Source organism: Accipiter gentilis, chromosome 11, assembly GCF_929443795.1.
Source record: "Accipiter gentilis chromosome 11, bAccGen1.1, whole genome shotgun sequence".
NCBI classification, from domain to species: domain Eukaryota; kingdom Metazoa; phylum Chordata; class Aves; order Accipitriformes; family Accipitridae; genus Astur; species Astur gentilis.
The window spans coordinates 15,865,046-15,882,429 of record NC_064890.1 but is presented as its reverse complement, the minus strand read 5'-3'; the positions used below and the strand labels follow the sequence as shown (position 1 = coordinate 15,882,429).

The window sequence follows — 17,384 nt, the reverse complement described above, 5'->3', positions numbered from 1 at the left end:
CCCAACGCAGAGGCCTCTGTTCTGCAGCCATTCTGCCAGACCCTCTCACATCAGTTTTCTCCTTTCACAATGACTTCTGTATCTCCTAAGACTATTTGTACCCATTCCCTCTTCTTACAGCCTTTTGTAGCTAGCTGCAATGATGGTTGGCTCTCTCCACCTTCCTAATGACAGCTCTAAGCATGCCCACCCCCACATTTCACCTTTTCAATCTCCTCACAGAGGATGCTGTTGGGAACCCATAGCAGAGGAGCAGAAGACTTGTTGCTCCCAGAAAAGATCTTTTTTCTTGAGTGCTGGAAGGCAAAATTCACTCCCCTCCGGCCATGGTTCAAGCTGGGGAGAAACAGAACAAAGAACAGGCCAGAGAGGTGTTTTCTTCTTCCAAGACAGGTCAGGAATCAATGAGAAATTTATTTCATGTCATTATGGCACAGACTCCAGTTTTAGCTAAACTTTTATCACCTACAAAGATAGAGCAAGACAAAAAATGACAATAGTATCAGGAAAAAAGAAAGACCTGACGTATCAAGAAACAATCCAGAAGAGCGATAAAGAAGAAAGCCCTCTACCCCAGCTCAAAGCTTGCAGAAAAAACAAGTCAAGAAGAGACTACAGATGACCTACAGGTGCCCTCTATGCTGGTTGGTAAATTCAAATGCCAGGGAGTGTTCCTGGGCACTGGAATACAATCATCTGTACTGTCTTTTTTTTTTTTTTAATAGCTCTGGCATGCTTTTTGTGTGGGCCAATAGCAAATAATTTTTGGATACGGTTTGGGAGCTACCATAGGCCAAGGACGATTCTCAGTTGGCCATCTGCATATGGCCACCCCATATGGAAAGCTGGGAGAAAAGCTTCTAAGACAGCTTATAAATGAGCCCCCACAAATACTGGAAAACGGTATGAATGTTGGTCATTCAATGCCTCAGTACTAGCAAATAGACTCAGGCAAATAAAATTTCCTACGACAGATATAACCATACAGATGCAGCCAAAAACTAAAGGTACAGTGAAGCTAAAGTTGCTTAAGATAGTCACACCACCTGACTCCACAAGGACAAAGCAACAAAGAGAAAAAGAAGATATAGTTTGGTGATAAGTTGGATGGCTTTTTCCAAATAAGATATTTATCAGAACTGAGTTTCCAGCATCTCCAGAGATGTGGGGGAGCAGGTCCCAGAGGCTCGCTTGGCTGCCAGGGAATTAGTCCTCCATAGAGACCTGCACAGAGTGTTATCCTTTCCCAAAACTTCATAGCTGCTCAGCTGAAATAATTCAATACCTTCACAGAAGAAAGGACAAAGTATTCATACCATGCCATGAAGCTATTTTTAGGACGTCCTAATTTAATTTACCTCAATAAGAAAAGGTTGAGTCAGTAGATACCATCACAATGGCCTAGTATAACCTAGTGTCAGAGTTTTTCACACGGTTTTGACTGAGCACAGTTTCTTTCATGTAACAGTTTGGCCTTTGTCTCTTCCCTGTTCCCTACACATACATATACCTCTACCAGTTCTAAGAAAGATACAGAACCCTACCCACAGTATTCACACAGCCATGGCAACACCACTACTGCACTCCAGCTCAGCTTGATTTGCCAACACGGAAGGGACAGGAACAGGACAAAGGGGATGAGGCAGAGAGAGTCAGTGTCCAGTCAACCAGACCACTGCGTCCCAGCACGGACCCAGCCAGTCCCTCCACTTGCCTTACATCCCCCTACTGCCACTGGCTCTTCACCTGGCTGTCAAAATAAAGATAATTTAGAGGGAAAGAGAAATGGGGTGAAAAAAGAGACAATGTTAAAATGTAATTTTCTTCGGGCTTTTTATATCCTACCAAGATTATTCAGCTTCCCTTTGGTCCATGAAGTGAGAGTGTCTAGCCTGTTAAGCATCTTTCTGAGCCACAAAGTAGATGATGAACTTGGCAACAGCCTTGGTATATATCTGAAGGAAATACAACTCTCAGAATGATTTGAAAATGATCCCAGATTTTTAAGACAGTCAACAGCACAGATCTGTACATACTCAGCATACAAAGAGGCAATTCCTCTCAGAGAAAACTGCAGTAATACTTATTTGAGAACTACAGACACAGGAAAGTATCTTAGAAACTCCAGAAAAATACACACCTATAACCATCACGTGTATGAATGGATAAAACGACCTTTGAACCAACATAAAAATTTCAGCAAGAGCATGTAAGAATGTCCATGCTGTGGCAAACTGACTTTCAGCAAAGCACTTTGTTCAGCAAAAGCTACCAGATGCAGTATGTCTCTGAAAACAGACAACTAGGCATTTCATGTACCAGGTCTGTGAAGGATGACCAGCAGATACTGATTTTGCACATCTGGGAACTCTTGATATTGAAAAAAAGAAGGCTTGCCATGCAGAGTGTGTCATAAACTACAAAATGACACAAATCGTGACGTAACTGTCCCAGAGTCATCTTACAGAAAGCTTAAAGCACCAAACATTTCAAGCAAAACAAAAAGAAACCACCAAAACCAAACCCACCATTCCAGTAAGGACCAGAATAGTCTTTGCTGAATACAAAAGACAACACGAGGAAAGAAGATGGAATGACAGTGGTTTAGGTTGTAGCTGGTTTCACAATGCTCTTCAGAGCTTTGCCCCAAGACCTCCACAATCAGTCACTTCTGGACCTCAAACAGGAGATCCAGAAGGGAATGATTTCACAAATGTTTATTCCAGATGAGCTTGAATGAAATCTCATGAAGCACGAACAAGTGACATTTAAAAAGTGACAGCATCAGCACCAGGACTAAGGAAGCTTGCTTTCCTCAGAGTTTGTGTCTTGGGATCAACTGAGGGCTGCAGTTGAATTTTTTTCCCACAGTTAAGGCATTTGTAAACATTTGCTGCCCTGTGGATTCTCTTGCTTAGTAACATGTGAGCCCATGAATGCCTTTCTTTACAGGATTTCTCTCAGGCTCTTCTCTCCTCACCCAGTGGGGCATGTTTTCAACAAACTCACTGGAGCTCCCCCCCCCCCCCCGCCACCCCTTTAGAACTTAGCCATCTGTCAAATTCATTTAAACCATCCACAGAATTATAAATCACTAGTCATGTTGGGAAGAGAGGAGAGAAACAAACTAACATGTATGTGCCAACCAATTGCCAAAGTCCCCTTCCTTTAGCGACCTGACTACGAACAAGTCCTTAGTAACAGATGCATCAGGTAATCTAAGTATGGACACAGATAGTCTCATAAGGTAAACGTGATATAGCATTGCTTAAAATTATTAGAACTATCTACCTTTTTTTGAAAGGTCATTAAAAATCAGTATGATTTCCTTCTTAGGATGAACACTTACCACATTTATGACATGAAGACTGGCATGTTTGAAGTGTATATAGGAACAGATCCAGGAGAAATCCCAGGTGCTGACTAATGAAGGATATAATGATTTGGACAAAACTTACAAAGCGACAATTTATTACTGTTGGTTAAACCCCCCTGAATTCACCAACAATGAAAATTCCAGAAATCATGCAGTCCCCAAGAGCAACACAATAAAACTGCTGCAACATGAAGCTGTACTTTGGGGCTTAAAATCCAAAGTCTCTGATTATCTTAAATTTGTCACTCCACAGCTTCTTCCCAGCTATAAACTACAAGCAAATCATCAAATACAAAGTAGCTATGACAATTGCCACACCAACATGTCATCTGTTCTGAGCAGACAGAGCATCTGCATAACATCATTTATGAAAATCAATATGAAAGTGTTAAGAATTATGAATGTTTTAATAAATGAATATAAATAGGTCACTTGTAACTTTATGATAATGGAATTAAAACACAACAATATCAATAAACATAGATTTTTATATATAAAAAGTGTTGTTTATTGTAAGGAAACTTTAAATATAACCAACAATATTGAAAATATTGTGACTGGCATTTATGACCTTGATCGTAGTTTACTGCTGTACAAGTATTTTCTAGCATTTTTCTTAATCACATCAAGCTAGCGCAAAATATAGGTAGCTTTTAGAGATTAAGCATACAGAATGACAAGACTGTAGATTTTGGTTACCTGATATTTCCTTCTAGTATAACAGGCTTCTCTTTTTTTCCATAAATCAAAAGTACAAAGGCAAGTTATCATATTTGCAATTATTCATACCAGGTTTCTAGGTAAAAAAAAAATGACATTTGTAAATTTTGCTCAGATTGTATTTTGTTAGGAATCTGACTTATAATTTATACCATACTGTATGATATAAATTATATATTGTTATCATATTATATAATCATAATTTCATATACAGGTATGATTATATAAATTGTCAGAACATTTCACTAACTATAGGATAATAATTACATCAACATACACAAATATATGGCATTAGAAAAGTCATTATCTAAGAAGGAAAGATGTTACAATTCAGGCGTTTGAAACAGAGCGCAAGCAGCCTTCCTACAATTCTTGTAGTATCATTTGGCAGAACTACTGCCAATTGCCATTATGTGCACTAGCTTTCCATGTACATCAACAGATAGGTCAGTAAGCAGTATTAAAATTGGACTGTGCCTGAAATATCCAATCACAGACCCTTGTAAGCAATGAGCCCTGTGCTCCTAATTAAGATTATGTTCTCTCTCCGCAGTCTCAGAAGGTATTCCATGCTATTATGGCTAAAAAGATATTATTTTATGATGACCTACAGGTTTTTGAAAGCAGGACTTGTTAGCTTTAACAATGACATACTTTCCAGACTTGTGCAAAGCTTTTGAAGTACTGATCTTTCAAATTAAAAATATTTTTTTACTTCCCGATAAGGATTTTTCAGGGACAACCTTAGATTAGCATGGCTTTTGATATCAATAACTTCAGTAATCTGGTCTTTGATAGCTAAGATTAGACTGCAAGAAGAGAGATATACAGAGATCATTTCATTTGAAATAGGTGGAAGATTTAACAGATAAAAAAGGTGAGATCTAAAAAAAAAATTAGAGAACAAGCATAGATAGAGAAGACAAAATGCATACATATAAAACAAGGGAGAAGGAAAACAACATAGGTTATGTATGATTGGGTAGAACATGACAATGACCTATGCCTTTGCTTTTAAAGCATTAAGGTTAATTTGTCAGCTGTCCTCACTCTAGACTGTACAGAATACGTGTAACTAATAAAAAAATGCAGTTTATTGCAAAAATATACAAGTCCTCTAAATTGCATAAGATATTACAATGTCGTGCTGAAACATGACATATTAAACAAAGAGGACTTTAAAACAAATTACAAAATGTTAAAAATCAGATTGGGTCATGAGCATTACACAAAATGCATTGTCATGCTTTATCTTAGGATTAGTCTTGTGATTCACTACATCTGTGATAAATGCAACATAAAATCATGACAACTGTAATAGTCAGAAAGTAATATCTACTGTATATCTTCTGTATTAATACATATAAACACTTTGGGTGCACTAATACTTTCAACATATCACATTCAAACTAACAGTCTTTCCAGAAAAGTTGTAACCTTTTTGAAGAACAGAAGCTGGTTTAACAAGTTCATCGCATGGGTTTTTTGAAATCTACTCTTTACGGAAATGCTGTGTTAAAGGACTTGATTTTCAAAGGTGCTGTGCTACTACAGGTCATCTTAATGGCAGATGGAACTACCAATGCTAAGCACTTTCAAAAATCAAGCCCACAATTTATTAAATTCCTGGTTTGTTTACTAGTATTTCCACTGTAGTAAGTCAAAAAAATACCCCCAAACCCACCCTTAAAATCACAGAAAATGCTTGGCATCTATAGGAAAAGAGACAATTTCTCAGTGGACTAACCACTACTGTGCTATATTCTCATAACAGATCTTGTTGCTCCAATGTTTAGTTCATGCACTGGGATCAGCAATGTCCATGTTTGTTCCAAACAGAGCAACTAGCTGCTCTTCATAGTTTGCAATGTTTCTTTTCAGAATTTCCATACAAGGTCCCAAAAGCCTTTCAAATGCCTGCACATCCATAACTAAGATAAAAGGGGAGAGAAAGAGAAAGAATATAATGTGCTTGTCAGTTGCAGACACTAATCTTGGTGTTTATGACATTCCAATGTAAAATCTTACATTATAACAGGACACATCCTAGTGAGGCATATACTTTGCACAGAAGAGAACCACTTACCGTAGCAAAACCAAGATCAACCAACACATTGCTGTCTTGGAACTTCATAAATAAACTTAGAATTTGCTGTGTTTCTTATTTTGAAAATATTTTCATAGTAAGATTTATGTCACCCAAGAGCTGCTGAAGAAGTCTGGAGGGGCCTGGATTCCTCCACAGAATACAGTTTTAAGAGTCTTGAAATTTAAAAAGAAGCACATCCTTTGCTGATGTTGTTGGTTGTATTTGGGGTTTAACTTACCATATTTCCTTGCTATTTTTACTTGCTTCCACCCACAGTGGAAATTGTAATAGAAACTTATTTCCCAGCAAATGTACAAAAAGTTGGAGACAGTAATTCAACATGCAATGTCAATGCGTAGCCAACCCGAATATTTTCTTTACCTGATCACGTTACCCTCTAAAATTCTAGCCAATAGGCCAGGGAGGAAACTTTATACTTCAAGCAGCTTGCAACCTGGTGGCCTGTAGTCTCATGGCTCCTGAGAAAAGTTCAAGATCTCTGCTATTTGGGAAGTGCCAGATATCTTAGTGACTCACCTGTGCTGGGTAATGACACTCTTCCACTGGGTAATGACCACTGCCTCTTATTCTTTTCTCTCTATCATCTTTAATCTTTATTGCCTGATCATCTCTGGGAGTTTGGAGATAAGGATTTTAAAAAATAATACCTTTATAAGTAAGTGAGAAGCTCTTTGGTTACTGGCTTGGTAATCAAAATGTCATTCAAGAATGCCAAATCTGTCTACAGTTTTCCCATAATTAGACACAAATACTTAGAAGCTGAGCATCAGACCATGAAAATCAATGGATGCAAAGGACTGTCTATGGGCACACTCCTATGGTCTGTGCTTTTCCCGTGCCTGAGACTACAGTGTGATGGAATGATTAAATTAGCAGCTGGTGAAGACAAAGAATTTGTTAAAGCTTAAGTTATGGTGATAAAACAGAACAGGATTTTTACCACAGTTATTTCTTGGATGAGAGTCAGTCTACTGAGAAAAGAAATAATTTACCTTTCCGCAGAGTATTAGACATTTATCTGATAGCTATAAATGGTTTGCAGCAATGCTCTCTGTACTGTCCTGAAACAATTTTTACTTCCATGCAATCAGAGAAACGTTGGAGAATTTGTGTTTAATACCATTTATCAATTGCAAATAATTTTTGCAGATAAATAATGTAAATAGGAATGCACAGTAATACATGATGTACTTAAACATTCTTATTCAGGTAAATGTAATTAAATCTTCTATTCTGGAAAAAGACAGAGTTCACAATAAAAACAACCATATAGATTATGTATAATTTTGTACTAGACATAAAATATTATTGAACAATACCTAAACATTTGACAGTGCCAAGAGCAAATGCAGAAGCGGCTCGTGGTTTGTTAGTTACAAGAGCAAGTTCTCCAAAGTATTGTCCTCTTGAGCATCGAGCTATTTCAACTGCTCCATTCTCTTCTACATCTTGTTTACCCTGAAATACCAGGTAAAAAAATTAAGAGAAAGGAAGAGAGGGAATGAGAGAGATATTTGCTGAACTCAAGATCGCATAAGCAAAATTAGTAACAATGGTATCATTACTGTTTAACACTTAGAATACATTAAGTTTTTTTAAAAAAAATATTCTGTGGTTTAGGGACATTTACCTTCCTTGTCATTATAATCCTTACTTCTCCAGATTCCACAATGAAGAAAGAATCAGCCAAGTCACCCTGTAGAAGAAAAAAATAAAGTGAGTAAAGGAAATGTGAAATTTCCTTTTTAGTTTCATGGTAACATTAAAATATTTGCAGCCAGTGCCTTGAAGCTCACCTTTTTGATACCTGTTGCAAAAGAAATAGTTTTTAATGTGAAAACTATACTCTAGGCACATAATAAAACATCTATACAGAACTGACAGCAAGGCTTTTTTCATTAAAAGACATAGCTGACTGTGCCTTATACAAAAAGCAGAGAAAAACAATGTTATTCAAGATTTTAGGATACGTACTCCTGTTTCTCCATCCTTGTATACCTTCCAAATTATTTTCCTTCCTTACAGAGCTTCCAGTATAAAAAGCCTCCAAGAGTTATCTGATATCCAATAATTATTTTGGGGCAAGACAATTTCAGTTGCCTACCCTGAAGAGTTTACTTCTGCATTCTTCTTCAAAAGATTATCATATTTTAACAGCAAAAACAAGGTAAGTCTTCAGTGCTCCTTATTGGAAGCAATCACTCTTTTATATAGTTTGAATTTCTAAAGTATACTAAAAATGTTGACTCCTTTATTGATGTTTTTCAAAGTATCATAAGTGAAAAATTAGCTTCTGAATCAAAATAATCACTTCTCTTAGATGCAAGATTCATTGTTTTTGTTTCATCTGAGACAGAAAAACATTGTTTAAAAGTATCTATTGTCTATAGATAACATGATATTTGTTACCTATTGGAAAAGAAAAACTAAAACTCAAAATAAACCGTACCTGAGCAATGATTTGTTCTCCATCTTTGTACACTTTGGTGCCAATCACATCAACCACTTTTAAACGCTCAGATACCTTCATTTAAAAAAAGAAAATGTAAGAAATATTTGGTTGACATTATATCTAGAAAGTCCTTTCATATTTATTTTCATGAATCTTCACAGAGAATAGGCTATCTTTATTTTCCTATTTTGATAATCATTAAAAAAAGGAAGAACTGCTGAATAGTGTTCCAGAGGGTGTATTATGGTCTTAACAGCTAGATGTTTCGATAGAGCTTCCATTTTTGTAAGAAGTCTATATATACCAAGTCTTCAAAAATTATTTTCAGTAAAGCATGCATATAAAAATATACCTGTTAAATGAAAATATTTTTAAATTCCTTAAGTAATTGTTTAATTTTATTGGCTAATATCTACTAAAATTAAGCTTAAGGAAGGTAAAGGTAAAAAAAAATACAGGTTTTTTTTTTTTAAAGTACAGTATTAACAATAGTTCTTTATCCTGAAAATTTAGAAATATCAAAAATATGGTCTTTCTCCAAAATGAAAGTATGCAAAATTTTATTGTGGACAAAATTTTAATTCCAAATTTGAATTCTACAAAAGCAGAATCTTATTAGATACTTCTGATATAGCCATTAAAATAATGCAATAGAAATCTTACTTCTAAAGATTTAAGGAATGGCAATGACTCAATAAAATTTTCATACATTCTTCTCTTTTTTGCATTATTTTTTACAATGATTCTTCGGAACGTTACCCTGTCCTGTAAACACAAAGAGGAAAAAGAGAGTTTATTAACAGAAAATACATGTGTGGTAGAAAATACTTTAGAAATGGCTGAGTATGTTCAAATTACCCAATTTTAGTCTCTCAACGTAGCTGTCAAACTAGCTGGCTAGTCTCCCCATACAGTCAGTTGAGAAAGATTCCTCTAGAGGTCAATCAAGAGCTCCTAAATTAAGCTCCTGATCCGATTCACGTTGTGAAAAGCTTGTCTGCCCTTCGGCAGAGAATACGTGTAGGGTTTACATATAGAGAGCAGAGAGGTTACCTTAAAGAGGTTGGCTACACAATTAACGCTGAGTGGGTAATGTAGGATATTTAAGAAATCCTCAATGTTTAAGTATTTAATTTACAAAGTTTATTCATTATCCTGAGGTCCCATACATATTAATAATGTACTCAAAGAGTTTTTTATATTATTATACAAACAAAACAAAAATGCATGGGTCTGGGTCTTAGGTCACAGTCCACTTTCTGCTGTTTCAGCAGAATAAGACTCATTGCTGCTCTAAACAGCCAACTGGACATTCCTTAGTATTTGGCAATCCAAGACGCAGCAGACAGATGGAAAAAACAACACGTATGCTGTTTTCTTCTCTTAAATCCATATGACTGTGTCCTGGTGACAGACAGAGATGAAATGCGTTGCAAGCCTTCACTGCTACAGGTGGGACTTGCTGGCCAATACAACCCAATCCAATTTAAAGCCATTCTCATAGTGTCCTAAACTCTGCCATGATCCCAAAAATCATATGGATTAAGTTGGTGAAAAACCATGTATTTCGCTTCAACAGGAAAATATTATCTTGTGATCAGTCATTAGATTGATATGTACATCTTGCAGAAGATGGCTATCCCAGTTTTACTCTTCTGGTAAATTCTATTACTGTTGTCAAAGATCCAGACAGTGTAACACTGATAAATAACCTCATATTTGAATTTTACTCTGGAACCAAAGGCATTTCCTATCAAGATGTGGGAAAACATTTTACATATGTGTCTAAGTAATTGTCAAGTGGTTTGCAACTGTGGAAATTATCATTAAAATATAATAAAGCAAAATGATTTTTTAAAAAATCAGTGTCTTCTTAAGCCTCAGGTTTACTTCTGCATATGCTGGGAAAAGACAATATTGTGCTGGGAGTTCTCAGAATTTTTAAAATTAAACTTTTAGAAATGATAATTCATTTTTTTAAATGTTGACATAGCATATCTGTGCAATTTATATAAAATAATTAAAACAAATAATATCTTAAATTTCACTTACCAAACCCCAGATGGCACCAGGAGAGGTAGCTATAATTGTAGCTGCTCTGGGTGTATTGTACATTAAGGCCAACTCACCAAAACTTCCTCGGTTATCATAGGTTCCAACACACCTCCCAACACCATCGCATTTTACATAAATATCATATGTACCTCTGTTAATAAAATATATAAATACAGTGAGTAGAATCCAGTCTGGTCTTTGCTAAGCAGCCTCTCACTATATTTTTTTATACCATGAATTCCAAAGATTAAGCATTTGAAATATACATTTGCTAGTTTAAATTATATTAAACACCTGGCAGAGACATCTCAGACACTTCCATAAATAACAGAAGTAGTTCCTTTTTAAAGGGAAGGATAGGGTTATTAGTTTTTACATTAACTCAGTTTAAAGATAGACTGGATGTACACTGATCTATTGATCACCAGAACTTAATAAAAATTAAGATCTAACTTAGCATCTGTTTCTTAATTTCATTTTAAACACACTAAATACAAATGTAACAAAGTCTTTGCAACAATTGCTGTGATATGATCACTAGAAATAATAATACAGTTATTTAACATTAAAATATTTTAAAGTAGTAATTTACGTTAGGTAACAAATAGAGGAGATGTAGGAAATGGAATGTATATGAAAAGCAACATAAGATTATGAAATGAAGATATGTATTTCTAATATATTGTGGATTTCTTCTCCTCATCATTAAAGTTGTAACTTTTTTTTTTGTTCTGTGAATGCTGTAAAATCTGGTATCTTGTAAAACATGACATAGCCATGCCCATTGATGCTGAGCCATCATTTTGTTCAGTGCTGAATATTTGTATGGTACATGTTGATAAGTCATGTGAATGTAATGCAAAAATCTGTACAATGATTTCATTGATAAGGGACTTAGAGGTGATTCACTGCACCTAAAAACTGCAAGGCTGACAGAATACTGTGAAGTCCCTGCAGCTTTTTGGATAAGAGAAGGCAAACCGTAACCTCACAAAGCTCAAAAACATTGACTCTTCAGCAAAGAATCCTGACACACTTCTTCGATCTTACGATTGAATATTTCAATTGGAAGGGACCTACAACGATCCATCTAGACCAACTGCCTGACCACCTCAGGGCTGACCAAAAGTTAAAGCATGTTATTCAAGGCATTGTCCAAATGCCTCTCAAACACTGACAGGCTTGGGGCATCGACCACCGCTCTAGGAAGCCTGTTCCAGTGTTTGACCACCCTCTTGGTAAAGAAATGCTTCCTAATGTCCAGTCTGAACCTCCCCTGGTGCAGCTTTGAACTGTTCCCACACATTCTGTCACTGGATCCCAGGGAGAAGAGCTCAGCACCTCCCTTTCCACTTCCCCTCCTCAGGAAGCTGGAGAGAGCAATGAGGTCAACCCTCAGCCTCCTTTTCTCCAGACTAGACAAGCCCAAAATCCTCAACCGCTCCTCACAGGACATTCCTTCCAGCCCTTTCACCAGCTTTGTTGCCCTCCTCTGGACACATTCGAGTACCTTAACAATCTTCTTAAATTGTTTGGGGGTCCCAGAACTGCACAGAGTACTCAAGGTGAGGCCGCACCAACGCTGAATACAGCAGGATAATCACCTCCTTTGACTGGCTGGTTATACTGATCTACACTGACCAAAAACCTCTGCACTTCTTGTAGAGTTCTAGCATAATATTCCTTTCAAACACTCTCAGAAATCAGTGCGTTAGCCTAAAACTAAAGGTACAAAGAAGAAAAGGTGTGTTGGGATGGCCTGGCTGCAGCCTGTGAAAACAGACTAGTGAAGGATGCCAAAGTAAATGCTCCTCCTAACTCACTGGATTCAACAGTAATCAATATCTAGGATTTAGAATCCTAGAATGGTTTGGGTTGGAAGGGACCTTAAAGATCATCTAGTTCCAACCCCCCTGCCACGGGCAGGGGACACCTTCCTCTAGACCAGGTTGCTCCAAGCCCCATCCAACCTGGCCATGAACACTGCCAGGGATGGGGCATCCACGTCCTCTCTGGGCAACCTGTGCCAGTGCCTCACCACCCTCACAGTGAAGAATTTCTCAATTACATCTAATCTAAATCTACCATGTCTCAGTTTAAAACCGTTACCCCTCATCCTATCACGCCCTGTTAAAGAGTCCCTCCCCATCTTTCCTGTAGGCCCCCTTTAGGTACTGGAAAGCTGCTATAAGGTCTTCCCAGAGTCTTCTCTTCTCCAGGCTGAACAACTCAAACTCTCTCAGCCTGTCTTCATAGCAGAGGTTCTCCAGCCCCCTGATCATCTTTGTGGCCCTCCTCTGGACTCACTCCAACAGGTCCATGTCCTTGTTATGTTGGGGCCCCAGAGCTGAACGCAGTACTCCAGGTGGGGTCTTACCAGAGCAGAGGGGCAGAATCACCCCCCTCAACCTGCTTCTTTTGATGCAGCCCAGGACGCGATTGGCTTTCTGGGCTGCAAGCGCACATCGCTGGCCCACATTCAGTTTTTCATCCTCTAATGCCCCTAAGTTATTCTCTGCAGGGCTGTTCTCAACCCACTTGTCGCCCAGCCTGTATTTGTGCTGGGGATTGCCCCGACCCATGTGCAGGACCTTGCACTTGGCCTTGTTGAACTTCATGAGGTTTTTTTTCACTTAGTTACCTGCTTAATCCAGTACAGATCTCCAAAAGAAAAGTAATGACTTAGCTACTCGAGCTAATAATATTCATGGGAACAAGAAAGTCTACAGATAGGACTGAACTGCAGTAAGATTTCAAATATTGAGCTGTATTAGATCTTTTTTCCATGTAAAAAATAACAACAAACCAGCCTTTGGGATCTAGCAATACATAAAGAGGACAGGGGCATACTTCATATGAAAAATCTACCTGCTTTCATAAACCACTCTCTGCAGCTCAGACAGAGCTGTACTGGTTCACATGTGTTCTTTTTTTCTTTCTCCCATGCAAACATATATAAGAGTTAAATACAAGTACATAGAGAAATAGATTTTTCTCAATGGACTTTTGCATAATACTTTGTGCTATAAGACAACACAGCAATTCACCTATCAATGACGTAGAAGTTGTCACCATCATCCCCTTGATCAATGACATGTTCCCCTCCTTCAACCAGCTTTTCAAACATCGCATCTAACACCTGAGACATCTGTTCCTATTTAAAAGAACACAGACAAAGACAAGAAATTATCATCTGCTTTTAAAATTTTACTCTTCAAATTAACTAACTGTCCAGCCTCCCAATATGCAGATAAAAGATGTTCACGGACGGAAAATATTCATGCTACTGAAATGCATGGATCAATCAGAAAGACAGTTTTATTTAGTATTCAGTGTTAGCTTTTTCTTCTTCCAGTGTTCAGCGTCCAGCTTCCCTTCTCGTCCCTACCAATGATAACATAGACCTTGTCTGCTATATAAATTGCTCATGAGCATCCAAAGATAGAGTTTCACCCTTCACAACTGTGTAACATTATACAGTTAAAAAAACCCACCTGTATCCCTTATTGCAAACAATACACTTACCTGTTTGTGTCTTTAGAACTATTTTACAGAATTTAAAATTTCAAAATTACTGTAAAGTATTTTGAAAATCTAAATTATACAATGCCTGCACAATGCTGGGATAGATGTAACCATAAAGGTCTGCAGTGCTTTGGTTTAGTAAGTAAATGCTGAACTCATTGGGAAGTAGGAGTTTACACATGGCTATAAAACCGCTTTGTTAATTTGAATGGAATATGAATGTTTAGAGAGAAATGTTAACAGACTAACAAAATGTCAGCATCTGAATTATGTCTGTCTAATAACAAAAACAAATCACTAATTACATAATTTGTCGTGTTTGGTGTAAAACTGCTAAAACTTAACTATTCATATCTAAGAAAATCAAACACAGCTCATTGTGGACTAACAATATGAATCCTAAAAAGATAACCTAATAATTTAAATTTTATTTTCAGTTTATCCAGCAATATACCTAAAATTCTGACAATAACACAAAATTATCCTCTACCTTTTGAAACTTTTAAGTATGTATCATACTAGAACAAGCAGGTTCTAGTGAAAACCACGGTAAAGAAAAGCCTGTAGATTTAGATCTCCACACATCTTGCAATGATTCAGTTCACAGCATTTCCAGCCACTCAAAGATGGCATTTGCCTTTCCAAAGACAAGCCTAAGCCAGCCCTCTAGAGTCCTGCAGCCCATGGACAGAGACAACCACACTACATAGCTCAGATTCATTCTCTAGAGGTCCCTCTTTCTTTCCTCTGATGATAGAGGCACCTATTATAACTCACAGTTAGAAACTTAATTTTTAGACAGATAAAATTAGGTGGAATGAATTCCATCTTTATTCTGTAGTATTTCTTCACTAACTCAAAGCTTTTAAAAATATCAGCAGTACCGTGTTATCCAAGTCTTTTTAAAAAATGGAAGCTAAATACAATTTTACTTCACAGAGTTCATTGTGTGTGGGCACAAAGAACAACAGAATGGCAGCATCAATCCTCAGTGCAGCTGATCATGGTAAAATACAGCAAGACATCATGCAGCCTACCTAGGCCAGCAAGGAATTGTTCAACTATGTCTCTATTTAGTACCTGGTTTAGTATAGACAGGTATGTATTTGCAAAAAGAAGGATAATTTTACTATCAGTGAATGGGTTATAGTTCATTTCACAGAAAGAGAAAAATGTGTGTGTGTGCCATTTTGAGAGACTGAAAATTAGGTATAGGAGTTGTCTTTTAAAAACTTTCATGCTTAAATTAATAGGCAATATTACTTCAGTCTTTTCAGTTTTCCCTATGTAAACTAAAAGGAACTCCTACAGAACCTGCAAAACTGACCTAATGTCAGTTAGCTGTCTAAAGCATTTGAAGAAGCCCCATTCCCTTCCCCTTACTCAACATCTGAATTGGCAAAGTGGCTGGCTCCCCAACCAACAGCCCTTCGCTGCCTTTTGAAAACAAGAACAAGGAGAATGTTTAACGTTTTATGGGAGGGTAAGGTGTATAAGTTCTCCTCTAAATGCAAGCGATGCAAGAAAATGTATTATATGGGCCCTGACCCTTGGACATTAAAATACTCCCAAGACATCTTGGAAAAAAGATTAAACTAAAAAGACGGTTATTTGCGGTACTGAAGGAATAATACATATAGTTATAATCTTTATTCAGTGTGCTTCATGTCAGATTTCAGGTTAGAACATTTTCAATCTCATAATTATGAATCAAGCTCATCAAAACACAAATTTTCTAACAGGTAAATCTATGTCTTTTTTTAGACAACATAGTTGGATTCACAAATAAAATTCCCTCTTAAAAATGTTTTAAACACTTGAAGGTATTTAATACATTTGAGAACTATTATCTGCTGAAGTATTGCACGTGTATTTTAACTTTCTAAATAAATGGCAACTAACTTAAAGACAATTGGTCCCTTTCCCAAGGCTTTCTAAATAAAATTAACAGAGCAGCCTGCAATAGCCAACAGGCATGTGTTTTTTGCTTTTACAGTGAGAATTATAAAACTTGCTTGCCCAGCTTTCTCTACGTGAATCCTCTTGATTCTCTGCCAGACTGAGGCTCAATTTACTGGCACCCTCCATAATTACTTTGAAAGCATAAAGATGGGTAATTTTAGAATTAAAAAGTAGACCTGTTATCATATACAGAATTAATTCTGGTATTTTATAAAATGGTGCAGTCTGAAAGCTTTTCTTCCTTAAAGCAGTTCTAGCTTTAAAAAATAAATATAAAATGAAAACAGGAAGAGTTTTTTATATCAGTGTTTGTAAATCTGCTATGTGTAATGCTGTGGCTATCTGGTAATCAATATCCTAAAGAATAAGATTTTTAAAACATGATAAACATTTTAACAGAAATAAAATTTATAAAGAATGTGAAGTATTAAACATGTATATTGTGCAATCTTTGTGACTTCCACTAAAACTTCATTATCTTAATACATTTTTTTCAAATATAATAAAGGATCTATTTTTCTTAAGGATAATGTACTCCACGAATATAAAGAACCAAACCTAAATTTAAATGATTTGAAATTTGATTGTTTACATAATGTTTATTTACATACTCTGATTAATACACGCAATGGATTTTTTTTTTCATTCTAAACTGTGAAGCATGTAAATGCTTCAAAAAAGGAATATTTTTGAGAAAATTATGGAACCTTGCTTTGTTGCCATGAAAGCACACTTTGATCACCATCCATTGTGCTAGGGAAAATATTTTAACTTCCTTAAAAGCAAGGAGGCTGAATGAGAAATCAGATTTTCTGAAAGACACATTCACAATACAAACCAAATTCACCTATCAAGATTTTCTTTCTAGAAAGATATTTTCTTTTTTTGAAGCGTAGTTACTGCCTTTCTCTCAAAAAGTCTTTCTAACAATTGGACTTTAATGACAGAGCATGATTTCACAAAATAATTTACTAGACAAGTGAATAAACATGCCATAATTACAGCCATCATTACTGTCTCAATCACCCTTGCTTTCAAGTGTGGATTTTACTGCTGGGAAGCAGGAGTGCAAAGGAGCATTAGCTCCCTTATCAGCATCAGCCACCATGAGATATCCTCTCATATCACCTGAAGTGGAGAAGTGGTTTTCTTCCCTCTCTTAGACCAAGATGGTACCTACCCTG

General features: G+C 36.6%; 1 protein-coding gene across 1 annotated transcript in view; it reads right to left on the bottom strand.

Annotated features, from left to right (window-relative positions):
- Positions 1-3,487: 3,487 nt before the first annotated feature.
- PRKAR2B (protein kinase cAMP-dependent type II regulatory subunit beta) overlaps positions 3,488-17,384 on the bottom strand; it is a 100,285-nt gene continuing 86,388 nt past the window's right edge. The window contains exons 5-11 of the mRNA XM_049814179.1: positions 13,761-13,867; positions 10,711-10,864; positions 9,322-9,423; positions 8,656-8,730; positions 7,837-7,902; positions 7,526-7,664; positions 3,488-6,027 (exon numbers count right to left, since the gene is read on the bottom strand). Of these exons, the coding sequence (XP_049670136.1) occupies positions 5,894-6,027; positions 7,526-7,664; positions 7,837-7,902; positions 8,656-8,730; positions 9,322-9,423; positions 10,711-10,864; positions 13,761-13,867 (777 nt within the window). The 3' untranslated portion in view covers positions 3,488-5,893. The remainder of the gene's footprint in view (positions 6,028-7,525; positions 7,665-7,836; positions 7,903-8,655; positions 8,731-9,321; positions 9,424-10,710; positions 10,865-13,760; positions 13,868-17,384) is intronic.